The 25,533-nt window shown below is 62.7% G+C and overlaps 5 protein-coding genes across 5 annotated transcripts in view; 3 read left to right on the top strand and 2 right to left on the bottom strand.

The window, feature by feature from the left end:
• The first annotated feature begins 116 nt into the window (after positions 1-116).
• Positions 117-4,290, top strand: B3GAT3 (beta-1,3-glucuronyltransferase 3). Its single transcript, XM_074930223.1, has 6 exons — positions 117-265; positions 1,137-1,327; positions 1,456-1,606; positions 1,957-2,287; positions 3,269-3,559; positions 4,282-4,290. Exons 2-6 carry the CDS (start codon positions 1,246-1,248, stop codon positions 4,288-4,290), a joined length of 864 nt encoding a protein of 287 aa, XP_074786324.1. The 5' UTR covers positions 117-265; positions 1,137-1,245.
• Positions 4,291-6,384: 2,094 nt separating this feature from the next.
• On the top strand, positions 6,385-13,110 carry MTA2 (metastasis associated 1 family member 2). Its single transcript, XM_074930229.1, is given in 18 exon segments — positions 6,385-6,425; positions 6,549-6,642; positions 7,453-7,570; positions 7,689-7,752; positions 7,858-7,975; positions 8,109-8,211; positions 8,861-8,960; positions 9,046-9,117; positions 9,119-9,235; positions 9,327-9,401; positions 9,503-9,561; positions 9,683-9,780; positions 10,515-10,654; positions 10,752-10,980; positions 11,079-11,168; positions 11,768-11,886; positions 12,659-12,807; positions 12,907-13,110. Coding segments are annotated over 16 exon segments (1,791 nt in total). The 5' UTR covers positions 6,385-6,425; positions 6,549-6,642; positions 7,453-7,484; the 3' UTR covers positions 13,079-13,110.
• A 471-nt stretch (positions 13,111-13,581) lies between these two features.
• LOC141972345 (speckle targeted PIP5K1A-regulated poly(A) polymerase-like) lies at positions 13,582-19,932 on the top strand. Its single transcript, XM_074930222.1, is given in 11 exon segments — positions 13,582-13,730; positions 13,732-13,750; positions 13,834-14,024; positions 14,096-14,236; positions 14,238-14,306; positions 15,174-15,296; positions 16,042-16,364; positions 16,478-16,587; positions 16,676-16,798; positions 16,902-16,994; positions 18,077-19,932. Coding segments are annotated over 11 exon segments (3,192 nt in total). The 5' UTR covers positions 13,582-13,586.
• A 273-nt stretch (positions 19,933-20,205) lies between these two features.
• LOC141972386 (transmembrane protein 179B-like) lies at positions 20,206-22,518 on the bottom strand. Its single transcript, XM_074930264.1, has 5 exons — positions 22,419-22,518; positions 21,593-21,780; positions 21,373-21,507; positions 21,183-21,258; positions 20,206-20,948 (listed from the first exon to the last, which is right to left on the bottom strand). The coding sequence occupies exons 1-5, from the start codon at positions 22,512-22,514 to the stop codon at positions 20,769-20,771; spliced, it is 675 nt and encodes a 224-aa protein (XP_074786365.1). The 5' UTR covers positions 22,515-22,518; the 3' UTR covers positions 20,206-20,768.
• A 474-nt stretch (positions 22,519-22,992) lies between these two features.
• Positions 22,993-25,533, bottom strand: part of LOC141972344 (TAF6-like RNA polymerase II p300/CBP-associated factor-associated factor 65 kDa subunit 6L) — a 3,701-nt gene continuing 1,160 nt past the window's right edge. Inside the window, exons 2-4 of the mRNA XM_074930221.1 lie at positions 24,659-24,880; positions 24,444-24,572; positions 22,993-24,048 (exon numbers count right to left, since the gene is read on the bottom strand). Coding sequence (XP_074786322.1) covers positions 23,293-24,048; positions 24,444-24,572; positions 24,659-24,880 — 1,107 coding nt within the window. The 3' untranslated portion in view covers positions 22,993-23,292. The remainder of the gene's footprint in view (positions 24,049-24,443; positions 24,573-24,658; positions 24,881-25,533) is intronic.

Raw genomic sequence — 25,533 nt, 5'->3', positions numbered from 1 at the left:
GGGGGGAAACCCCAAGAGCGGAGCGCGGGAAGCGTCGCGCCGGAAGTAGCTACTTCGTGCGCCGGAAGTAACGCGGCGCACCGGAAGTGACGTAGACACACACCGGAAGTTCTGTCAAACGCACCGGAAGTGCCGGCCCGGCCCGGCCCGGCCCGGCCTGGCCCGGCGGCGGCTGCGCGGCCCCGACCCGGTCCCGGTGCCGGTTCCAACCCCGCTGCGGCCCGGCCCGGCCCCGCCCCCGTCCAGCCCCGGTCCCGCCCCTACCGTGAGTCCCGGCCCTGTCGCCGTGGCAACAGCGCCACGTCCGCACTCCCGTTACTGGGTGGGAGCGCTGGGAGGACACTGGAAGCACTGGGGGGGTGTTGGAGGGACTGGGAGCGGTTCTGGGGAGGTGATGGAAGGAGTGGGGGTGGGAACTGGGCGGACTGGGGGGGTGTTGGGGGGACTGGGAGGGAGGCATGGAGGCACTGGGGGCGTGTTGGGGGGACTGGGAGCACTGGGAGGGAGGCATGGAGGCACTGGGGGGTATGTTGAGGGGACTGGGAGAACACTGGGAGCACTGGGGGGTGTTGGAGGCACGGGGGGGGCCGCTGGTGGGGATTGGGGGGTTAACTGGGGAGGGAGGTACATGTACTGGGATGTACTGGGGACTACTGGCATTGTTGGAATGTGCTGGGATTTACTGGGGAGTACCGGGATGTACTGGGGATTGCTGGAATGTGCTGGGGTGTACTGGAATGCGCTGGCATGTACTGGGACGTGCTGGGATGTGCTGGGATGCACTGGGATGTGTTGGGATCTACTGGGATGTACTGGGATGTACAGGGATGTACTGGGATGTGTTGGGATGTACAGGGATGTACTGGGATGCACTGGGATGTGCTGGGATGTGTTGGGATGCACTGGGATGTGTTGGGATGTACTGGGATGCACTGGGATGTGTTGGGATCTACTGGGATGTACTGGGATGCGCTGGGATGTGTTGGGATGCACTGGGATGTGTTGGGATGTACTGGGATGCGCTGGGATGCACTGGGATGTGCTGGGATGTGTTGGGATGCACTGGGATGTACTGGGATTGCTGGTGCTGCTCCCAGCACGGGAGGGGACACACCTGAGAGCTGGAACCTCCCCAGGACCCCCCTTGGGAGCCCCTGAGCCCCCCCCGGACCATTTGAGCCCCCCCGGGCCCCCCCAAGCCCCCCCCGGGCCCCCCCCCGGGCCCCCCCCCCGGGCCCCCCCGCCATGAGGGTGAAGCTGAAGAACATTTTCATCGTTTACTTCGTGGTGTCGGTGCTGGGGCTGCTCTGTGCCCTCCTGCAGCTCGGTGAGGGGGGGGCACGCGGCGAGGGGGGGACACGACACAACTTTTGGGGGTCCCTGACCCCCCCTCTGGGGCTCTCCTGGGGTCCCTGACCCCCCCTTCCCCTTGACACCCCCCCCCCCCCCCCTCAGGACAACCCTGCGACTGCTCCCAGCAGCTTCGGGCCGAGCCGCGCCGGGACCCGCTGCGGGGGGGGCCGGGGGGGGCCCGGGGGGAGCCCCGAGCGCCGGGGGGGGGCCGGGCCCTGCCCACCATCTACGTGGTGACCCCCACCTACGCCAGGTGAGACCCCCCCCGCGGTTCTTTACAGGACAGGGCACCCCCAGACCCATTTACTGCCCCCCCCCAGCCCATCCTGCCCCCCCCAGACCCATTTGCACCCCCCATAACCCCCCCAGACCCTTTTACTACCCCCACAGCCCCTTTTTTCTCCCCCCCCAGCCCCTTTTTCTCCCCCCCAGCCCCTTTTCTCCCCCCCCAGACCCTTTTCTCCCCCCAAGCCCGTTTTTCTCCCCCCCCAACCCCTTCTTTTCTCCCCCAACCCCTTCTCTCCCCCCCAACCCCTTTTCTCCCCCCCCATCCCCTTTTTTCACCCCCCCCACCCCATTTTTTTCCTCTGCCCCCCCCCGCAGGCCGGTGCAGAAGGCGGAGCTGGTGCGGCTCTCGCAGACGCTGCTGCACGTGCGGGCGCTGCACTGGGTGGTGGTGGAGGATGCGGCCGCCCCCACGGCGCTCGTGGGGGGGCTCTTGGCTTCTAGCGGGGTCCCCTTCACCCACCTGCACGTCGAGACCCCCCCGGAACGACGCCGACGCCCCGGGGACCCCCCCTGGTTACGACCCCGCGGCGTGGAGCAGCGGAACCGGGCGCTGCAGTGGCTGCGGGAGACGCGGGTGCCCGGCGAGGGGGGGGTCGTTTACTTCGCCGACGACGACAACACCTACAGCCTGAGGCTCTTCGAGGAGGTGGGGGCCCCCCCTGACCCCCCCACGAACCCCCTAAACGCCCCCCCCCCCCCAATTACCCCTACAACTCCCCCAACTCCTTTCTGCCACCTCGTGCTTCTGAGGTGCTGGAGTGGGCTGGACTCCCCCCCCCCCTACAACTCCCTAAACTCCCCCACCCCCTAATTTTTTCCACACACACCCCCCCAATTTTTTCTACCCCCCCGCCAATTTTCTCCAGTCCCCCCAATTTCTGCATTTCCCCCCCTGCTCCTTTAACCCCCCTTGAGCCCCCCAATTCCCCCCCCAACCTCCCCTAAACCCTCCATCTTCTCCGCCCCCCAATATCCCTCCCCCCCCACCTCTCTCTGAGGGGTTGTACCACTTTGTGCCCCCCCCCAAGGCCCCCCCTCAATCCCCCCAATCCCCCCAACTCCATTAATGCCCCCAGAGCCCCCCAATTCCCCCCAGAGCCCCCCAATTTCCACCCACAACCCCCCCTAATCCCTCCACCCCTCCCTTCTACCCCCCAACATCCCCCCCTACCCCTCTCTAAGGGGTTGTACCGCTCCATGGCCCCCCCCAAGGCCCCCCCAAGGCCCCCCCTCAATCCCCCCAACTCCCTTAAACCCCCAGAACCCCCCAACTGCCCCCTCGAGCCCCCCAATTTCCACCCACAACCCCCCCTAATCACTCCACTCCTCCCTTCTACCCCCCAACATTCCCCCCTACCCCTCTCTAAGGGGTTGTACCGCTCCATGGCCCCCCCCAAGGCCCCCCCAAGGCCCCCCCTCAATCCCCCCAATCCCCCCAACTCCATTAATGCCCCCAGAGCCCCCCAATTCCCCCCAGAGCCCCCCAATTTCCACCCACAACCCCCCCTAATCCCTCCACCCCTCCCTTCTACCCCCCAACATCCCCCCCTACCTCTCTCTGAGGGGTCGTACCACCCCGTGGGGTGCCCCCCCCTTTCCCTTGACGACCTCTTTCCCCCCCCCCCAGATGCGCAGCACCCACGGCGTGGCCGTTTGGCCAGTGGGGCTAGTAGGGGGCTTGCGTTTCGAGCGGCCCTTGGTAGCCGGGGGCCGGGTCGTGGGTTTCCACACGGCCTGGAAGCCCGAGCGCCCCTTTCCCCTGGACATGGCGGGTTTCGCCGTGGGGCTGCCCCTGCTGCTGGCCCGCCCCGGAGCCCGCTTCGACCCCCACGCCGAGCGGGGCTACCTGGAGAGCAGCCTGCTGGGGGGGCTAGTGGCCCCCGCCGAGCTGGAGCCCAAGGCTGACAACTGCACCCAGGTAAGGGGGGGGGGGGGGGGCTCCTCAGGGGAGCTCTGGGGGTCCTGGAGGTGTCGTTAGGGGAGGTTTAAGGGTCCTTCAGGGGTTCTGGGGGGTCCCATGAGGTGTCTTAGGGGTTTTGGGGTCCCCTCAGGGGGTCTTGGGGTCCCCCCAGGGGGTTTTGGGGACACTCAGGGGGTTTTTGGGGTCCTGTGTGGGCACAGAAAAGTGCTGGGGGGCTCCTCAGGGGAGTTCTGGGGTCCCTCAGGGGTTTTGGGGGGTGCTTAAGGGTCCTTCAGGGGTTCTGGGGGGTCCCATGAGGTGTCTTAGGGGTTTAGGGGTCCCCCCAGGGGGTTTGGCGTCCCTCAGGGTGTTTTGGGGTCCCCTCAGGGGGTTTTGGGGTCCTGTGGGGGCACAGAAAAGTGTTGGGGGGCTCCTCAGGGGAGCTCTGGGGGTCTTGGAGGTGTCGTTAGGGGAGGTTTAAGGGTCCCTCAGGGGTTCTGGGGGGTCTCATGAGGTGTCTTAGGGGTTTTGGGGTCCCCCCAGGGGGTTTTGGGGGTTCCTCAGTGGGTTTTGGGGTCCCCCAGGGGGTTTTGGGGGTCCTGTGGGGGCACAGAAAAGTGCTGGGGGGCTCCTCGGGGGGGTTCTGGGGTCCCTCAGGGGTTCTGGGGGGGCTTAAGGGTCCTTCAGGGGTCCTGGGGGAGGTTTAATGGTTCTTCAGGGGTTCTGGGGGGTCCCATAAGGTGTCTTAGGGGTTTTGGGGTCCCCTCAGGGGGTTTTGGGGTCCTGTGGGGGCACAGAAAATTGCTGGGGGGCTCCTCAGGGGAGCTCTGGGGGTCCTGGAGGTGTCATTAGGGGAGGTTTAAGGGTCCCTCAGGGGTTCTGGGGGGTCTCATGAGGTGTCTTAGGGGTTTTGGGGTCCCCCCAGGGGGTTTTGGGGGTTCCTCAGGGGGTTTTGGGGTCCCCCAGGGGGTTTTGGGGTCCTGTGGGGGCACAGAAAAGTGCTGGGGGGCTCCTCGGGGGGGTTCTGGGGTCCCTCAGGGGTTCTGGGGGGGCTTAAGGGTCCTTCAGGGGTTCTGGGGGGTCCCATGAGGTGTCTTAGGGGGGGGGTCTGGGAGGGGACAGGGGCGGCGGGGGGGGGCGGTTTGTGAGGGGATTTGGGGTGTTCCGAGGGGATTTGTGGGGTTCCGAGGGGATTCGAGGGGGTCCTAAGAGGAAGGGGGGTCCTGGGAGGGGATTAGGGGGTCTGGGAGGGGGGGTTTGTGAGGGGATTTGGGTTCTGTGAGGGGATTTGGGGCGTCCGTAAGGGATGGGGGGGGGGCGGGGGTGTACGTGAGGGAAGGGGGGGGTCCTGGGAGGGGATTTGGGGGGTTCTGAGGGGATTTGGGGCGTTCGTAAGGGACGGGGGGGTCCTGTGAGGGGATCTGGGGGGTTCTGAGGGCATTTGGAGCGTCCATAAGGGACAGGGGGTACGTGAGGGAAGGGGGGGGTGTCCTGTGAGGGGATCTGGGGGGTTCTGAGGGGATTTGGGGCGTTTGTAAGGGACGGGGGGGTCTTGTGAGGGATTTGGGGGGTTCTGAGGGGATTTGGGGCGTTCGTAAGGGACGGGGGGTCCTGTGAGGGGATCTGGGGGGTTCTGAGGGGATTTGGGGCGTTTGTAAGGGACGGGGGGGTCCTGTGAGGGGATCTGGGGGGTTCTGAGGGGATTTGGGGCGTTCGTAAGGGACGGGGGGGTCTTGTGAGGGGATTTGGGGGGTTCTGAGGGGATTTGGGGCGTTCGTAAGGGACGGGGGGGTCCTGTGAGGGGATCTGGGGGGTCTGGGAGGGACGGGGGGGGCGGTTTGTGAGAGCGAGGGAGGTTTGTGAGGGGATTTGGGGGGTTCTAAGGGAATTGGGGGGTCCTGTGAGAGGTTTTGGGGGGCCCTAAGAGAAAGGGGGCTCCTAGATGAGGGACGGGGGTTCTGTGAGGGGATTTGGGGGGTTTGGAGGGGATTTGGGGGTTCTGAGGGAAACGGGGGTCCTAAATGAGGAAGGGGGGGGGTCTGTGGGGGGATTTGGGGGTCCGGAAGGAGAGAGGGGTTCTAGAAGGGGAAGGGGGGGTCCCGTGAGGGAATTAGGGGGGTCTGGGAGGGACGGAGGGGGTTTGTGAGGGGTTTTGGGGTGTCTTAAGGGGAAGGGGGGGTCCTAGATGAGGACGGGGGGGCCTGTGAGGGGTTTTGGGGGATCGGGGGGGGGGGGCCGTGAGGAAGAGGAGGGGGGGCACTGTGAGGGGACTGGGAGTCCCCGAGGCCCAGAGGTGGGTGACACTCACCCCCCCGCCCCCATCCACGAGGAAAAGGGGGGGCCCTGGGGGGGGGCGGGGACACGACGACATGAGAGACACACGAGGGGGAGCCCACGAGAGGGAACCCCCATTTTTTCGGGGGGTGGGGGGTGTCATCCTGTACCCCCCCCGTCTGGGAGGTATGGGGGGGCGGGGGGGCGTGTCAGTGGGGACCCCTGGTCTGTAATGGGGGGTGGGGGGGAGAAAGGGGGTCCCCCAGAGGAAAGGGGGTGCTGGGGCTGTGAGGGGCAGAGGGGGGGGTCACATTTTGGGGGGGGGTGTCCCTATGCCCTAAGACACCCCCCCCCGTGCCCCTGAGGAGGAAGGTGTCTGTGAGCAGAAACCCCCCAATTTTTTTTTTCTGAGAGAAAAAACACCCCCCCCACCACCGGGTTAGAAGCAAAGTGGGGGGGCTGTAGGGCTGCAGGGGGAGCGTCTCCCCTCACCGGCCCCCCCATTTTATTTTTTTCTTTCCCCCCCCCCCCCCCCCCCCCAGATTACGTCTACTTCGAAAACTCCTCCAGCAACCCCTACCTCGTCCGCCGCATCGAGGAGCTCAACAAAGTGAGCAGCTGCCCCCCCCAGGAGTGTCGGGGGGGGGCTCAGAATACCCTGGAGGATTTGGGGACACACCCCCCCCATATTTTTTTTTTTTCCCACTTTTATGCCCCCCCCTTTCCTTCCCAGACCGCTAACGGCAACGTAGAGGCCAAGGTGGTTTGTCTCTTCCGCCGGCGGGATATTTCCAGCAGCCTCAACAGTTTGGCCGACAGCAATGCGCGTGAGTTTGGGGGGGCTACGCTGCGGGGGGGGGGCATTTGAGAGGTGGGGGGGGCTTATACTTGTGGGCCCCCCCCTCAATTCCCTTCCCCCTAGGGCTGGAGTGTGGGGCAGATCCCGACTTGTCACGTTGAGGTTGAGTTCCTTAAGGGTGGCCAGGGGTGGGGTGTTTGTGGGCCCCCCCGTCAACTTAAAATCCCCCTCCCAACTTAAAATCCCCCCCCTCAACTTTAATCCCCCCCCCAACTTAAATTTCCCCCCCCAGTTTGGGGTGGGGGGAGCTGGTGTGTTGCAATCTGCTGGCGGGGGGGGTGTTGCTTGTTTGGGGTCACAGATACACCCCAATATTGGATGGGGGGTAAAACTTGGTGTCTGTGGGCCCCCCCTCAACTTAAATTCCCCCCCCTTCAACATAAATCCCCCCCCAACTTAAATTTCCCCCCCCAATTTGGGGTGGGGGGAGCTGGTGTGTCACAATCCGCTGTGGGGTGATTTTACTGTGCGTCGGGGGGTGTGTTGCCCGTTCGGGGTCACAGATACACCCCAATATTGGGGGGGGGGCACAAAACTCAGCCTTGGCCCCCCCCCTTAAACACACACTACAGGGTGGGGGCCCCCCCAGGGCTACCCCACCCCTCCCAAACTTCCTGCCATCCCCCCCAGGCCTGGGCCGCTGCCAAAATCCAGCGGAGAGAGGTCGGGAGAACAATACACCTCCCTGCTTTACGCCAGGGGAGCCCCCCCCCTTTTTTTTTTTTTTTTTTTTTTTGACCCCCCCCCCCTTTTCTTTTTTTCCCCCCCCTCCCACCAGGAGAGTTCGAGGAAGAATCCAAGCAGCCCACCATGACGGAGCAGCAGCGGCACCAGCTGAAACACCGCGAGCTTTTCCTCTCCCGGCAGTTCGAATCGCTGCCGGCCACCCACATACGGTGCGAAAAAAAAACCCAAAATTGATTATTTTTTTTTATTTAGGGGGGGTGCGTGTGTTTCTTAACGACGGGGGGGCATCCCTTCACCGTAACCCCCCCCAAAATTACCCCTTTCCAGAGGGAAATGCAGCGTGACTCTCCTCAACGAGACCGACATCCTGGGCCAGTATTTAGAGAAGGAGGTGAGTTCCCTACGCGCACTCCCCCCCTTAAAAAACTCCTCAAAATTTGGCTAATTTGGGGGCCCCCCCCCGTACCCAGCTGAGCTCCCCCGTGCCCCCCCCCAGGATTGTTTTTTCTACTCGCTGGTGTTCGACCCCGTCCAGAAAACCCTCTTGGCCGACCAGGGCGAGATCCGCGTCGGCTGCAAATACCAAGCGGAAATTCCCGACCGGCTGGCGGAAGGTTGGTGGTTTTGAGGGGTGGGGGGTCTCTGTGGGTTTGGTTTTTTTTTTTCCTTTTGGGGGGGGGTGTGCGTGTGTGTTTCAAGTTGATGTGCCCCCCCTGCCCTTACCCTTCACCCCCAACTTTTTCCCAGGGGAATCGGATAACCGGAACCAGCAGAAAATGGAGATGAAAGTGTGGGACCCCGACAACCCCCTCACGGACCGGCAGATCGACCAGTTCCTGGTGGTGGCACGGTGAGATGGCCCCCCTTAGCGCCCCCCCCAGCCCCCTTAGCGCCCCCCCCAGCCCCTTGGTGTCCCCCCTCTTCCCTTTTAGTCCTCCCCACACCCCCTGGTGTCGTGTGTGTCCCCCCCAACCCCTTTCACGTCCCCTCCCCAATCTTTCAGTGTCGTCCCCCCCCCTTAGTGTCCCGTGTCAACCCCCCCAGTGTCCCATGTCCTCCCTGCCTTGTGTCCTGTGTCTCCTCCAACCCCTCTTGTGTCCCCCCCCAATGTCCCATGTCCCCCCCCAGTGTCCAATGTCCCCTCCCTTGTGTGTCTCCCCCAACCCCTCTTGTGTCCCCCCCGCAGTGTCCCTTGTCCCCCCTCAGCGTCCCATCCCCCCCGCCTTGTGTCCCGTGTCTCGTCCAACCCCTCTTGTGTCCCCCCACCCCCTTAGTGTCCCGTGTCCCCCCCCCTTGTGTCCTGGTCTCCCCTGACCCCTCTTGTGTGTCCCCCCCCAACATGGTCCCACGTCCCCCCGCAGCGTCCCGTCCCCCCGCCCTCCCCTGTGTCCCATGTCCCCTCCCTTTTGTGTCACCCTCCCTCGTCCCCCCCACACTCCCCCCATCCCAAAAAACCCCTCCACGCCCCCCAACCCCCCCTGGCCCCCCCCTTTTTGCAGAGCCGTGGGCACCTTCGCGCGGGCGCTGGACTGCAGCAGCTCCATCCGCCAGCCCAGCCTGCACATGAGCGCCGCCGCCGCCTCCCGCGACATCACCCTGGTGAGCCTTTGATTCGCACCCCCAGCCCCAGCCTGGCCGGGGGGGGCTCCTTTAACCCCCCCCGCTCCCACTCCTCACCCCCCAGTTCCACGCCATGGACACGCTCCAGCGCAACGGCTACGACTTGGCCAAGGCCATGGCCACGCTGGTGCCGCAGGGGGGGGCCCGTCCTGTGCCGGGACGAGATGGAGGAGTGGTCGGCCTCCGAGGCCATGCTCTTCGAGGAAGCCCTGGAGAAATACGGGAAAGATTTTAACGACATCCGGCAGGATTTTGTGAGTTTTGGGGTGACGAAAACAACGCTGGGGGGGGGGGGGTAAAACCACCCCCCCACACCCCACCGACATTTATTTTTCATCCCCGCAGCTGCCTTGGAAATCCTTGGCCAGCATCGTGCAGTTTTATTACATGTGGAAAACCACCGATCGTTACATCCAGCAGGTATTGGGGGGTGTGGGGGGGGCTGCTGTGGGTGCGTTTTTTTTGGGGGGGGGCTGCTGTCGCCCCCCAGTCCCTTGTCTTACCCCCCTGTCTGCTCGCAGAAGAGGCTGAAGGCAGCGGAGGCGGACAGCAAGCTGAAGCAAGTCTACATCCCCACTTAGTGAGTTGTTGGGGGGCAGCCAGTGCTCTTGGGGGGGCTACACCCCTTCCTCAGCCTATTGGGGGGGCAGCTGAGCCCCCCCCCCGACCCCCCACCCTTTTTTTTTTTTTTTTCTCTGCAGCACGAAGCCGAACCCCAACCAGATCATCTCGGTGGGCTCCAAACCCGGCATGAACGGGGCCGGGTTCCAGAAGGGGCTGACCTGCGAGAGCTGCCACAGTCAGTGGGGCCGGGGGGGGCCACGCTGGGGCTGGGGGGGGCTCGTTGGGATGGGGGGGGGGCACGCTGGGAGCTGGGGGGGCATGCTGGGGGCTGGGGGGAGCTGGGGCGGGTCACGTTGGGGCCTGGGGGGATCACATTGGTGCCTGGGGGGTCATGTTGGAGTCTGGGGGGGACACGTTGGGGTCTGGGGGGGCTCGCTGGGGTTTGGGGGGACGCGTCAGGGGCTGGGGGGGCCACAGGGGGGAACATGCTGGGGTGTGGGGGGTCACGGTGGCTGGAGGGGCACGCTGGGGGTTAGGGGGGCGTGTTGGGATGTGGGGGACATTCTGGGGCCTGGGGGGGGGGTGTTATTCTGGGGTCGGGGGGGGTGCTGGTGCCATGGGGGGGGGCATGCTGGAGTCTGGGGGGGGTGCTGGGGTGGGGGTGGTGACAGGGGAGAGGCAATAGGGGGCTGTAGGTGTTGGGGGGGTCACAGGGGGGCCGTGGGGCAGGAGTAGGGGTGCGTAGGTGTTGGGGGGGTCACGGGGGGGCCGTGGGGCAGGAGTAGGGGTGCGTAGGTGTGTGGGGGGGGCAGCTCTAAGGCTTGTACCCACATTTGGGGGGCAGGATTGGGGGGGGGGGGGGGGCGCAGCACTAGCCGCCAAAGCCGGCATAGAGCAGAGCCGCAGCCATGGCGGCAGCGTGGGTTGGGGGGGGTGTCTCTCCACACCCCCATTTACCCCCCCCCTCAGCCACCCAGTCCGCCCAGTGGTACGCCTGGGGCCCCCCCAACATGCAGTGTCGCCTCTGCGCCTCGTGCTGGATCTACTGGAAAAAATACGGGGGGCTCAAGACCCCCACCCAGCTAGAGGGGGCGGCCCGTAGCGCCTCGGTGAGCCACAGCCTTGGGGGGGGGACCCCACACAGAGCCCTCCCAAATTAAAAAATAAACCTTTTTAATAGTTTTTTTTTTTCTTAAATCCCGGTAGGAGCCGCACTCGCGGGGGCACCTCTCGCGCCCCGAGGCGCAGAGTCTCTCCCCTTACACCACCAGCGCCAGCCGGGCCAAACTTTTAGCCAAAAACCGTCAAACTTTTCTCCTCCAAACCACCCGCCTGACCCGCCTGGCCCGCCGCCTCTGCCGCGACGTCCTGCAGCCCCGCCGCGCCGCCCGGCGCCCCTACGCCCCCATCAACGCCAACGCCATCAAAGCGGAGTGTAAGGGCTGGAGTTTTGGGGAGATTTAGGCTCGTTTTGTGGGCGTAGAGTCCCGCCACCCCCCGACAGATTGATCTCGGATTTTCCTCGCCCCGCAGGTTCCATCCGTTTGCCCAAAGCGGCCAAAGCTCCGCTCAAAATTCACCCCCTGGCCCGCCTGCCCCTCGCTGCCATCGTTAAGGAGTTGGGTGAGGAGATGGGGAGGGGGGGGGAGAAGAAAAAAAAAAAAAAAAAAAAAAATGGGTGTGGGGGGGGTCCTTAAGGGGGTGTGGGGGGTATAACGTGGGTCTGGGGGTGATAGGGATGGACCTCAGGGGGTTTGGGGGGGTTTGGGGGCTTTTGGTGGGAGTTAAGGGATGGGGGGGGGGGTTTGTGGGGGTGTGGGGGGGTCCCTGGGGTGTGTGGGGGGGTCACAGTGTGTGTGTGGGGGGGTTAAAGGGATGGACCCTCAGGGGGTTTGGGGGCTCTTGGCTGGGGGTAAGGAATAGTCGGGGGGTTTTTTGGGGCTGGGGGGGGATCTCTGGAGGTGTGGGGGGGTCCCTGGGGGTGTGGGGGGGTCACAATGTGGTGGGGGGTGACAGTGATGGACCCTCAGGGTGCCTGGGGGGGTTTGGGGCTTTTCCTGGGGGTTTTGGGGGCTATGGGGGGGGTTTTGTGGGGTGACAGGGATGGGACCCCCCAGGCTGTCTCGGCCAGGGCGGGGGTCTGCGGGCGTTGGGTGGATTTTGGGGTTCGTCCGGGGGGAGCCAATGGGGGGGCGCTGACCCCCCCCTCGCCCCCCCCCCAGCGGCACAGGCCCCCCTGAAGCCGAAGACGCCGCGAGGCACCAAGACCCCGATCAACCGGAACCAGCTGAGCCAGAGCCGGGGGCTGGCGGGGCTGGTGGGCAAGAGGGGCTACGAGGGGGCCGGCGAGGGCCACCGCCCCCCCCGGGTACGGGTACGGCACCCAGGGGCTACCGGGGGGCCACCAGCCCCGGGGGGGGGCCGCCAGCCCCGAGGGGCGGGGTCTGCCCGGGGACTGACAGGGAGCAGGGCCCGTGGGAGAGGGGCTGCGGCAGGCAGGGGGGTGGGGTTTGAGGGGTGATTGGCAGAGGGTGGAGCCTGGGGGCGACTGACAGGGGGTGGAGCTTGGGAAAAGGGGTTGAACTGTGGGTGGAGCTGGGGGAGATTGGCAGGGGTGGAGCCTGGGGTGATTGACAGGGCATGGAGTGGGGGGGGGGGTGTGATTGATTGGGTGGGGTCTCCGGAAGGGGGCTGGACTGGTGGGGGGTGGAGCCTGGAATGATTGACAAGGGGTGGAGCCTGGGGAAATAGGTTTGGAATGGCTGGTGGGGTCGGGTGATCGGCAGGGGGTGGGGCCTGGGGAAAGGGGTTAGACTGGGGGAGGAGGAGCTTGGGGTGATTGACAGGAGGGGTGGAGCCTGGGACAAGCAATTAAACAGCTGTGGGAATGTGGTGATCGACACGGGGCGGGGCATGTGATTGACAGCGGGGCGGGGCATGGGGAGCGAGTGGCCGGGCTCTGTTCGAGGGCCTGCAGGCGTGAGGCTGGCTCTGATTGGCTGGGCTGTGCGTGTGACTGACACCTCCTGGGTGAAGGGGCGGGGGGGGGCGTGTGTAGTAGTGCGTGATTGGCAGAGGAGGAAGGGGCGTGGCCTCAACATTTCCCCGCCCAGGTCGGGGCCTCGGGCCTCCCCTTCTCGGCCAACGGGCGCCCCCTGGCGCGGGGCTGCGCGCCGGGCCCCCCCCCCGCCAGCAAACGGCAGAAGCTGAACCCCGCGGACGCCCCCAACCCCGTCGTGTTCGTGGCCACCAAGGACACCAGGTTGGGGGGGGCTCTGGGGAGGAAGAGGGCACGGGGGGGGGGTCCTGGGTGCCCCCCCCCTCCCTCCTGACCCCCCCCCTCTCTGTGTGCCCCCCCCAGGGCGCTGCGGAAGGCGCTGACGCACCTGGAGCTCCGCCGCGCCGCCCGTCGCCCCAACCTGCCCCTCAAGGTGAAACCGGGGCTGCCCCTGCGGCCCGGGGGGGGGCCCCTGGCCCCCTCTGCCCCCCCCCACCCCGCCAGCACCTCAGAGCCCATCGTCCTCGAGGACTGACACCCCCCCCCCCCCCAACCCGCCGCCGGGCCGGGCCCTTTTGTATTTTTTTTATTTCCATAGAAACCGCGGGGGGTGGGGAGGGCCCGGGGCCGGTCTGGAGCCCCCCCCCACCCCCCCTTGCTGCCTGACACCCCCCCGTCCTTCTCCCTTGACCCCCTCCCCTCCCCAAATCCCCCCCCGCGGGCCCCTTTTGTACGTGGAGCGACGCCCCCGGTTTTGTATCTCGGGCTGTCCCGGTTCTGTAGCGACAGGAAATAAAACCGACGATTTTTCTTCACCGGGACCAACACCGGCGCGGGGGGGGGGGGACAGACGGGGGGGGGGGGGGCCGGACAGACACACGGAAACAAATCGGGGGCGGAACGTTTCTTTCCGCGGAGTGTGTTTCCGGGAGGGGGCCGGGATGCGGGAGGACCACTTGCGGCGGAAGTGACCTGGGGGGAATGGTCAGGTGACGGACAGCTTCCGGCGGAAGTGCCTCTGAGAGGGAAGCGGGAGGACGCTGATGGCGGCGGGGGGAGGCCGGGCCCCGGCCCTCAACTCCCCGGTTATGGACGCGGGGCCCGGTGCGGCCCCGCTCGGTTCCGGCCCAGAGGCGGACCCCGACGTGGAGCCGCTTCCTCGGGGCGCGTTTCGCTGCCGCCTCTGGCCAGGTTTCCGCGGCCAACCGTGAGTGCGGGACGCGGGTGTTAGAAATTCCCGGTGTCCCGGGGCTGCCGGCGTCACCCTCCGCCGCTTCTCCCCTCCCGCAGGGCCGAGCCTGGCGGATCATCTTCGGGGTAAAAAACACCAACGGCTGCGGAACCTCCGCGCCGAGCGCCGGGCCCAGGAGCAACGGAGCCTTTTCGTCAGCGGGTTCCCCCGCGGCACTTCGGCAGCGGAACTCACCGAATATTTCGGGGCTTTCGGGGACGTTGCGACCGTCGTGATGGACAAGGAGAAGGTGTGTGTGAAATGGCGGGGAGCGGGGGCTCTCCTCCGGGACGGGGCTGACGGGGCGCCCCGTTTCCGTAGGGCGCTTACGCCATCGTGGAGCTGCGGGAGGCCGCGGGCCGGGAGCGGGCGCTGGCCGAGCCCCAGCACGCTTTAGCCGGGCACCGGCTCCGTGTTCGGCCCCGGGAGGAAAAAGTTTTTGCTTATGGGCCCCGTCCCGGGCGCGGCCCCCGCCGGGGAGGAGCCTCTTGGCCCCGGGAAGCTGGAACAGGCGCTTTGTCAGGCCCCGGATGTGAGTGTGACCTCGGGGGGGGTTTGAGGGGGGTCCTGGGGGTGTGGGGGGGGTTTGAGGGGGGTCCTGGGGGTGTGGGGGGGGTCTGGGGGTGGTTGAGGGGGGTCCTGGGGGTGTGGGGGGGGTTTGAGGGGGGTCCTGGGGTGTGTGGGGGGTCTGGGGGTGGTTGAGGGGGGTCCTGGGGGTGTGGGGGGGGTTTGAGGGGGGTCCTGGGGGTGTGTGGGGGGTTTGAGGGGGGTCCTGGGGGTGTGTGGGGGGTCTGGGGGTGGTTGAGGGGGGTCCTGGGGGTGGGGGGGGTTTGAGGGGGGTCCTGGGGGTGTGGGGGGGGTTTGAGGGGGGTCCTGGGGGTGTGGGGGGGGTTTGAGGGGGGTCCTGGGGGTGTGGGGGGGGTTTGAGGGGGGTCCTGGGGGTGTGGGGAGGGTCTTGGGAGCTTGAAGGGGGGTACCCGGGGCTCGAGGAGGGTCCTAGGGGGTGTGAGGGGGGTCCTGGGGGGGTTTGAGGGGGGTCCTGGGGGTGTGGGTAGGGTCCGGGGGGCTTTTAGGGGTGTCTTGGGACATTTGAGGGGGGGTTCTGGGGGCTTGGAGAGGGTCCTGAGGGGTTTGAGGGGGTGTGGGGAGGGTCTGGGGGGGTCCTAGGGGTGTCCTGGGGGTGTGGGGGGGGTCTGGGGGTGGTTGAGGGGGGTCCGGGGGGTGTGGGGGGGTTTGAGGGGGGTCCTGGGGGTGTGGGGGGGTCCCGGTGCTCTCCCAGGCACACACAGCACACCCCGGTGACTATCAGTGACCCCGAGGATCATTTCTGGGGGGGAACAAACTGCGGGGGGCTCCCCCAGTCCCCCAGTACCCCCCCAGTAAGCCCCGTTGCCCGCAGGTGGACGCCCAGATGTCGCAGCTGGTGGAAGTGCTGGAGCTGAGCGAGGCCGAGCGCCGCCTCCGGCGCCTCCTGGTGACCCTTTTCCAGGAGGTTTTCACCGGAATTTTTCCCCGGCAAGTTGTTGGTTTTTTTTTTCCCCTCTCCCCTCGTGCCACACGGCCCCGTCCCTCCCACACCCCGGGGTGTTTCTTTTTTTTTTTTATTTTGTTATTTCGTATTTTTCATTTTATATTTTTTATTTTTTTGTTTTTTGTTTCTTCGTTTTTTGTTTCTTCGGTTTTATTTTTTATTTTTTGTTTCTTCAATTTTGTTTCTTCATTTTTTAGTTTGCTTTTTCTGTTTCTTCAGTTTTTCTGTTTCTTCAGTTTTTCTGTTTCTTCAGTTTTTCTGTTTCTTCAGTTTTTCTGTTTCTTCAGTTTTTCTGTTTCTTCAGTTTTCTGTTTCTTCAGTTTTTCTGTTTCTTCAGTTTTTCTGTTTCTTCAGTTTTTCTGTGTTTTAATATTTCATATTCATTTTTTATTTTTCTTTTTTATTTTTCTTTTTTATTTTTCTTTTTTATTTTTCTTTTTTATTTTTCTTTTTTATTTTTCTTTTTTATTTTTCTTTTTTATTTTTCTTTTTTATTTCTTCAGTTTTGGTTTCTTCAGTTTTGGTTTTTTAATTTTTTATATTCATTTTTTTTCTTTATGTTTCTTCATTTTTTATGTTTCTTCATTTTTTATGTTTCTTCATTTTTTATGTTTCTTCATTTTTTATGTTTCTTCATTTTTTATGTTTCTTCATTTTTTTTGTTTCTTCATGTTTTATTTCATTTCTTCATTTTTTTATTCATTTTTCATTTCTTCATTCTTCTCCCCCCCTTTAGGCTGCACCGTGTTGCCCTTCGGTTCCTCCGTCAACGGCTTCTGACACCCGCGGCTGCGACCTCGACCTCCTCCTCGATCTCGAACCCACCAAATCCCTCCAAGCCTCCACCCCAGACTCTTCCCTTCCCCAAAACTCCCTCCTGGCTGACATCGACTTAGTAGCCACCCCGGCAACCGACCTACTGGACCTGGTAGCCACCGTCCTACGCCGCTGCGTGCCGGGCGTGCGCCGCGTCCGCCCCGTCCCCTCGGCCCGTCGCCCCGTCGTTAAATTCACCCACAAACAATCGGCCTTAACGGGCGACGTTTCCATCGACAACAGGTCAGCGTGGCTCCCGAGTTTTGGGGCCAAATCGCCGCCTTTCGGCGCCGTTTCCCCTCCCGGAACGTCCTTATTTATTATTATTTTATTTTATTTTTTTTTTAAACCCCCAGGCTGGCGCTGCTCAACACCCGTTTCCTGCGTCTCTGCGCCGCGGCCGACGGGCGCGTGCGCCCGCTGGTTTACGCCGTTCGCCTCTGGGCCAAACACCAGGGGTTGGCAGGTGAGAACCGGCCGCCGGTGGCTACCGGTGGCTCCCGGTGGCTACCTGACGCCATTTTGATGCCGGTTTTTTTCCCCCCCCCTTTTAGGCAACCCCTCGGGGGGCGGCCCCCTCCTCAACAACTACGCCCTGACGCTGCTGGTGCTGTTTTTCCTGCAGACGCGCAGCCCCCCCGTGCTCCCCACCGTGGCCCGGTTGAGGGATTTAGCCGGTAAAAATCCTTTTTTTTTTTTTTTTTTTTTTTTTTTTTTTTTAAAAATTTTCGGACCCCCGTTTTCGGGGGGATTTTCCTGAGGGTTTTTGTTTCGCTGCAGGGGACGAGGACCGCGCCGTGGTGGCGGGGTGGGATTGTACCTTCCCCCGGGACGCGGCGGCGCTGGAGCCCAGCGCCAACACCCAGAGCCCCAGTGAGTGCTTTGGGGGGGTTGGAACATCGTTGGGAGGGTTTTGGGGGGGTCGCAGCCTCCCTGTGATTTTTTTCGGGGGGGGTCACAGCCTCCCTGTGGGTGTTTTAAGGGGGTTTGGGGGGACGTAGCCTCCCTGTGATTTTTTTATGGGGGTCTTGGCCTCCCTGTGAGTGTTTTGGGGGGTTGTAGCATCCCTATGAGTTTTTTTGGGGGGGTCACAGCCTCCCTATGTGTTTTTGGGGGGGGTCGCAGCCTCCCTGTGAGTGTTTTGGGGGGTCTCAGCCTCCCTGTGATTTTTCTGGGGGGTCACAGCCTCCCTGTGAGTGTTTTGGGGGGGGTCGCAGCCTTCCTGTGAGTGTTTTGAGGGGGTCTCAGCATTCCTGTGAGTGTTTTGGGGGGGTCTCAGCATTCCTGTGAGTGTTTTGGGGGGGTCTCAGCATTCCTGTGAGTGTTTTGGGGGGGGTCTCAGCATTCCTGTGAGTGTTTTGGGGGGGTCTCAGCATTCCTGTGAGTGTTTTGGGGGGGTCTCAGCATTCCTGTGAGTGTTTTGGGGGGGTCACAGCCTCCCTGATTTTCTGGGGTGTCTCAGCCTCCCTGTGGGTGTTTTGGGGGGGTTGTAGCATCCCTATGAGTTTTTTTGGGGGGGTCACAGCCTCCCTATGTGTTTTTGGGGGGGGTCGCAGCCTCCCTGTGAGTGTTTTGGGGGGGTCACAGCCTCCCTGTGAGTGTTTTGGGGGGGTCACAGCCTCCCTGTGAGTGTTTTGGGGGGGTCACAGCCTCCCTGTGAGTGTTTTGGGGGGGTCACAGCCTCCCTGTGAGTGTTTTGGGGGGGTCACAGCCTCCCTGTGAGTGTTTTGGGGGGGTCACAGCCTCCCTGTGAGTGTTTTGGGGGGGGTCACAGCCTCCCTGTGAGTGTTTTGGGGGGGTCACAGCCTCCCTGTGAGTGTTTTGGGGGGGTCACAGCCTCCCTGTGATTTTTCTGGGGGGTCTCAGCCTCCCTGTGAGTTTTTTTCCAGGATATTTTTTTTTTTTTTTTGGGGGGGGGGCTCACCCCATCCTCCCTTCCTCTCTCCCTCCCGCAGGTTCCCTCTTGGCCGAATTTTTCCATTTTTCAGCCGATTTCGACTTCGCGGGGCAGGTGATTTCCTTACGGGAAGGTCGAACCTTCCCCCCCGGGGACGAACTCGAAGGTTTCAAACTCGGATCCTTCAACCTCCAGGATCCTTTCGAGCTCAACCACAACGTGGCGGCCAACGTCAACCCCAAAACAGCCGCCCGCTTCTCCCGCTGCTGCCTCCACGCCGCCAAATATTCCCGCAGCCTCCAATTCCGACACAAATCCCCCAAAAAACGTCTCTGGGGTTTGACGAGACTTTTCCAACCCGGCGCCGTGGAACCGGGAGGAGCCGACGCCTCCAACAATTCCATTTTTTTAATTTCCATCCCTTTGGGTCAAGCTCCGTTCCGGGAGGTTTGTGCCGCTGTTGTTTTTGTGCTCCGGGATGTTCTCAAGTGTAGCTGCGTCGCGGGGAAAACACCCCAAATTTGTGAAGATTCGGGGGTCCCTGAGGAGGCGCCGAAAATTTTTGAGGATTTGGGGGCCCCCGAGGAGGCGCCGGGGATGGGAACGAAACATCGGACCCCCCCGGAACCAAACGGCACCGCGGCAAAAACACCCAAAATTTGTCAGGATTTGGGGGTTCCTGAGGAAATGCCCAAAATTTGTGAAGATTTGGGGGTTCCCGAGGAGGTTCCCAAAACTTTTGAGGATTTGGGGGCCCCCAGGGTGACGCCAGGGATGAGAACGAAGCGTCGGCTCCCCCCGGAACCGAACGGCGCCGCGGCAAAAACACCCAAAATTTGTCAGGATTTGGGGGTTCCTGAGGAAATGCCCAAAAATTGTGAAGATTTGGGGGTTCCTGAGGAGGCGCCGAAAATTTGTGAGGATTTGGGGGTCCCCGAGGAAGTTCCCCGAATTTTTGAGGATTTGGGGGCCCCCGAGGTGACGCCGGGGATGGGAACGAAGCGTCGGCTCCCCCCGGAACCGAACGGCACCGCAGTGAAAACACCCAAAATTTGTCAGGATTTGGGGGTCACCGAGGAAATGCCCAAAATTTGTGAGGATTTGGGGGTTCTTGAGGAAGTTCCCCAAATTTTTGAGGATTTGGGGGCCCCCGAGGAGGTGCCAGGAATGGAAACGAAGCATCGGCTCCCCCCGGAACCGAATGGCACCGCGGGGAAAACACCCAAAATTTGTCAGGATTTGGGGGTCCGCGAGGAAATGCCCAAAATTTGTGAGGATTTGGGGGTCCCCGAGGAAGTTCCCCAAATTTTTGAGGATCTGGGGGCCCCCGAGGTGACGCCGGGGATGGGAACGAAGCGTCGGCTCCCCCCGGAACCGAACGGCGCCGCGGGGAAAAAGCCACGAATGGATGTTGGCGAGGAAGAGGAGGAAGAGGAAGAGGAAGTGGCGGGTTGTGAGGAAGAGGAAGCGGAAGATGGCCGCGAGGAAGAGGAGGAGGAGGAAGCAAGGGCCTGGAGCTGCGCCGTGTGGCACCGCGTCTGGACCGGGCGCCGCCGCCTGCGCCGCCGCCTGCGCCGCGGGGACGGGCCCCGAGAACCCGAAAACGACCAAAACGACTTAAAATTGGAACAAATCGTGTCCGAGACCCTCGTGCGGGAGGGAGGGGCCGCGGCCCCCCCGCGGCCGTTGCTGCGTTTCGCCGCCAGCGCCCGCCCGGCCCCCGCCCGCCGCCGCCACACGAGGCTTTTGCTGCGGTTGGTTCCTTCCCCCGACCCCCCCGCGACGCTTTTTCGGGATTTTTATCATTTTTTGAAGAGTTTTTTACCCGAAATGGTGCGACAGCGCTTGGGGCGGGGGACGGGGGGGGGAGAAACGGAGCCGCAGGACGCCGGGGGGGGGAGTTCGACATCCTGAAGGGTTTTGTCAGTAAGAATTTATATATATATATATATTTTTTTTTTTTAAATGTGTGTGGTGTCATGGGGGGGGCCTTGGGGATTTTTGGGGAGAAAAACGGGAAAAAAAAAAAGGGAAAAAAAAAAAGGAAAATATCCAGCAGGGAAGGGGGGGGGCCGGTCCATCCCCGACCTTTCTAAAATTTATTTTTTTAAACTTTTTCCTGATTTAAAGTCGGGACTCGGAGCTCAGGTTATTGGGGGGGGGGGGTGGGGGGGTGGGGGCGTGAGGGCGGGGCTGGAGTTGTTTGACCGTTGCCCTTAGCAACTTATTTTGGCCCTTTGCCCTTAATTTGGGCTGAAAAAAGGGCAAAAAGGGGAAAAAATGGATGAAATATTTTAATTGGAAGGAACCGCCCCCCCCCACACACACACCCCCAAAAAATCTTCAACCGCCTCCGGGCTGAGGCTGAGTTAAGGGGCGGGGTCTTGGGGGCGGAGTTAATAGGAGGGAGAGGGCGTGGATATGCAAATTTAATGCAAAGTGTCGCAGGGGCCGCCGGGAGGTGCCGAACTTCGGCGGGTTGGACGAGAGGGAGGAGCCAATGCAAATGCAAAGGTTTGGAGGGGTCCAATCGGGAGACGGCGGAGAGCGGGGCGGGGTTACGCTTAGCGAGGGGCGGAGATACGTAAATTTTAAGGCCGGTGTAGTGTCGCGGGGGCCGCCGGGAGCGGCCGGTGGCGCTGGCGAGGGGGGGGGCGGCCGAGGGGATCAAAAAATTCCGGTTTTTTTTCGTTTTTTTTTCCTTTTTTTCGGCCCCGGCGCTCCCTCCGCTCCGCGCGCCGCCCCGGGAGTCAGCGGTGCCGCCCCCCCCACCTCCGCATGCCCCTTCCTCCTCCTCCTCCTCCTCTTCGCGCCGCCCCCCCCAAAATCGCTTCTGTCTCGCCGCCCCCCCCGGGGGGTTCGCTGCACCGCAGGAGCAGGAGCCGGACGCTCAGGAGGCACCAGAGGAAAAAGTTCACCCAGGCGGCTCCCTGCGGGGGGGGGGACACATACACACACAGAAAGAGCTTGAGCTGCGCCCCCATTTCTCCCCTTTTTCACCCCAATTTTATTCCCCCACACCCGGGCGCTGCGCTTCGCTCCAGCCCAGCGCAGACACACGGATCCGTTCTCCCCCTCCATCATCATCATCATCCTCACACCCCACCCCACCACCCCAGGAATTTTTTTTTTTTTTTTTTTTTTTTTTTGGGGGGGGGGGTCACCTGCGCGCTGTAGAGATTCCTGTAGAAGCGCCTCGGCCTGTAGGACCCCCACGGTTTCTCTTCGGCCTCCTGACAGCTGTCGGGATGAGGAAGAAGAGCGGCGCGCAGTGTGAGGAGGAAGAAGAAGGTGGCGGGGAGGGAGGGGGTACAGGGAGGGAGCCCCCCCCCCACAGGAGGAAGGTGTCGGTACCTCCTCACGCTCTGGGTCTGCACCAGGGAGGCGCAGAGCGTGTCCAGCCCCACGCGGACGACGCAGGCCGAGACGAGGAGGAAGAAGAGGATGATGATGGTGACGCCCAGGGCGACGCTGAGCCAAACGCGGTCCCTGTGGCACGTGGCGGTGTTTCATGTTGCGGATTTGTTTTTTGGGGTGGGAGGGGGCCCCCCCCCGGTCCCCCCCCTCAGCTCACCACGGCGCCCGGTGGGTGCAGCAGGCGGTGAGGCCGTAGAGCAGCGCCGAGAAGCTGCCCAAGGCCACCACGACGGAGACGCCCGAGACGAAGTGACAGAGCGAGCCGGGGCTGAAGGCTTTGGGCACCAGCGCGCTCCCGTTCCAACCGACGGAGCCGTAGAGGAGGCACCGACCCCCGAACTCCCCCTGCGGATGGACGGGAACCCCCCCCATGGCCCCCCCAAAATGTGGTGAGGTCACACACCCCACACACACACCCCGGGGGCAGAGGGGACAAACCGGTGGGGCAGGAGGAGGAGGAGGAAGGAAGCCCAAACCACCGCGGTGACTCCTGTCCTCGACGCTGTGGGACTGGGGGGGGGCCCTCCCTCAGCACCCCACTTTGTCCTCTGTGTGCCCCCCCCCCCCCCCCCGCGCACTCCCTCTGTGGGACCCCCCAAACTTTGAGGGAGCAGCCAGGACACACACCCCCGGGGGGGGGGGGCAGAGGGAAGGACGCTCAGTCCCGGCGGGACGAACCGGTGGAGCAGGAGGAGGAGGAAGAGGAGGAAGAAACCCCAAACCATCTCGGCTGAACCCTGTCCTCAACGCTGAGGGATTGGGGGGGCCCCCGCCCCCCAGCACCCCCCCTTTTGCCCCGTCCCCCCCCCTCAGCACCCCCCGACACACTCTGTGGGACCCCCAAACTTTTAGGGAGCAGCCAGGACGGTTCTGGAGCCCCCCCGGGACCCACGAGGGTGACGTGGGGGGGGGGGAGAAAATTTTGGGGTACAGAGAAGAACCAGCCCCCCCCTTTACACCTTACGCCCCCCCCGGGGCGGTACCTGCGCCACGGTGAGCGCCGACGCGCAGACGATCCCGCAGAGGAAAGCGGCTCCGTGGAGCCCCAACTCCAGCAGCTGCAGGACGGACGCCGCCATCTTCCACCCCCCCACACCCCGCCACCCTTCCTCCTCCTCCTCCTCCTCCGGGTGTGGCTCAGCTCCACCCCCCCCCCCCGCCCCAAATCCATCCTCAGCACCTTCACCCATCCTCACGCCACCGGTGCGGGGAAAAACGAGGAAATTAAAACCAGCCAAAAAAAATCCGCCAAAAATCGCTTTTTTTATTTATTTATTTTTTTAAAAAATATTTTTGGACACCGAGCGCCCGGAACGGGATCAAAGGTCAAAGATTTGGGGCTGACGTGGCGCTGAGGACAAACACAAAGCTGAGGGGGGGGGCACAGGGCCCCTCAAGGGCCGATTTATCTCCCGTTTTACTCATTTCCCTCAAAATACACATTTTTTGTAGCAACCGCCCCATCCCGCACCTCGTCTTCCCTTTTTTTTTTTTTTCCTCCCCCCAACCCAACTCCCCCAGGGGGAGGCGACCTCCCTTCTTTCGTTTCCCCCCCCCCCAAAAAAAAAAAACCCACCGCACCCCCACAACGTCATTACTAAAAAAAAAAAAAAATAACGAGGGAGGGTCGATAACGAGCGGAGGGGGAGGATTCCGCCCCGCTCACCGCCGCCCCACAACCTGCTCCCACCCTTCTGGGCTACCGGGATTTTGGTTTTACTAGCCACCGGGCTTGTGGCTACGAACCCTCCGGCCACGAGATTTTTTTTATTAAGCGCCGGACGCGCGTTACGGCGGGTGGTGGCGCACGCTGGCCCGTGGCTACCGGCGGGGTGGGCAACGAGCCCCCTCCCCACCTCAGAGCAGGAGGTGCAGGGAGTACTCGGCCCGCGGCCAGCGCCGGGCGGGGCGGGTGGTCCGGCCAATCATGGGCAGTTTTTGGGTGTAACGAGACACGTGGCCGGGCCCGTGGTGTTGGGGGAAGTTGGTTTGGAACAAGCGGCCCTGGCAGCGGCGCCCGGCCTGACGCCCCGCGATGACGAAACTGAACCGCGGGGCCCCCCGAGGGGCAAAACGACATTTTTGAAAAATTTCTCGAGCTCCCGGGCGGTGTCCGGGCTGCCGGGGGGTTCCGCGGGGTCGGGCCAAGCTGGTTGGACGATGCAAAGCCGGGCGACCGGGCGGGGGCTCGGCTCCCCGGGGGCTCTCCTCCTCCCGCGGGCTCACCGTGGCGTTGGCCGTCAGCTGCGGCATTTTCCGCGTCGCTCCTTCGGTTCCGAAGGGCGGCGGCTCCTTCCGGCTTCCTTCGGGGGTGGCGGGAAGGGGCAACGTCGCCGGGGGCAACCCGGTCCCGAAACGAGCGGCCAAACTGTCGCCGAAAAAATCGTAGAGTTCCCGATACATCTCGTGAAGGGAAAGCGCCGGGGGAACGGGGGCGGAGGCCGAGGGGGGGCCGCCGCCCCCTAGTTGGAGCAGCGGCCGCCCCAGGCCGAAGCCCGGCTCCGAGGGGGGGTCTGGCTTGGGGCTGTGTCGTGGGGACCCCTCCTGCGGCGCCCCGGCCCCCCCCGCCGGCTCCTGCTGCGCTTTCATCTTCAACAGGCGCTCGACGGCCACCTGGAAAAATGGCGGCGGGGAGGAATTCACAGAATCACTCTCCGGCCACTCAGCTTGTAGCCACGCAGGGGGTGGTTGTGGCCCAACTGCAAGACCCGGCCCTTGGCCTCGTTGAGGCTCATCCCGTTGACGTTGGCCAACAACCCAACTGCAAGACCCGTCCCTTGGCTTCGTTGAGGCTCATCCCGTTGACGTTGGCCAACAACCCAACCGCAAGACCCGGCCCTTGGCCTCGTTGAGGCTCATCCCATTGACCTTGGCCAACAACCCAACCACAAGACCCGGCCCTTGGCCTCGTTGAGGCTCATCCCGTTGACCTTGGCCAACAGCCCCGATCTCCGCGAGTCATCGCCGGCCACCCGCGAGGCCCCGCCGCTTGCCCGAGGGGGACTCACCAAAATGGCTCCATAAACTTTGTGCCCGTCAGCTTTGACCTGAGCGTTGGAGACGGAATAATCGTCCAGCACGGCCTGGAGGTTGGCCCAGTAGGTGGGGAGGTGGGGGTACAGCACCCGCTCCACCGCCTGCGGGACGGACAGACGGACCGACAGCGGCACCGGGGGGACACCACAGGGGAGCCCCAGCCCCTCCGTGTGTCCCCCCCCCTCACCTTCCAGCCCAGGGCGTGCAGCCCCACCACGGCGCCGTAGTGGGAGCAGAGCGGCCGCACGGGGTCGGCCAGAACCTTCTGGAGCGAGAGGAGGATCTGGTGGTAGAGGCCGCTCAGGAGGTCGCCGTGAGTCCTGGGGAGAGCGGGAGCTGCGAAACGCCTCGGCCCGCCCCAAAACGGCCTTCGGGAACCCCCCTGCCTCCACCCCAAAACCTCCTTTTTCTTTTTTTTTTACCCGACCTTCTTCCACCCCAAACCTCTTTTTTTAACCCAACTCCCTCCACCCTGCTTTTTTTTTTACCTCCCACCCACAAACCCTCTTTTTTTTTCATCCACCTTCCTCCACCGCACCCCAAATTTTTTTTACCCGACCTTCCTCCACCCCAAACCCTTTTTTTTGTTACTCTCCTTCTACCCCAACCCCTTTTTTTTACCCCAATACCCCTTTTTTTACCCAATACCCCTTTTTTTTACCCCAATACCCCTTTTTTTTACCCCAATACCCCTTTTTTTTACCCCAATACCCCTTTTTTTTACCCCAATACCCCTTTTTTTTACCCCAATACCCCTTTTTTTTACCCCAATACCCCTTTTTTTTACCCCAATACCCCTTTTTTTACCCCAATACCCCTTTTTTTACCCCATACCCTTTTTTTACCCCAATACCCCTTTTTTTACCCCAATACCCCTTTTTTTACCCCAATACCCCTTTTTTTTACCCCAATACCCCTTTTTTTTTACCCCAATACCCCTTTTTTTTTACCCCAATACCCCTTTTTTTACCCCAATACCCCTTTTTTTTACCCCAATACCCCTTTTTTTTTACCCCAATACCCCTTTTTTTTTACCCCAATACCCCTTTTTCTACCCCAATA

Source organism: Athene noctua, chromosome 32 (genome assembly GCF_965140245.1).
Source record: "Athene noctua chromosome 32, bAthNoc1.hap1.1, whole genome shotgun sequence".
Classification (NCBI taxonomy): Eukaryota; Metazoa; Chordata; class Aves; order Strigiformes; family Strigidae; genus Athene; species Athene noctua.
This window is presented reverse-complemented; position numbering and strand designations above follow the sequence as displayed.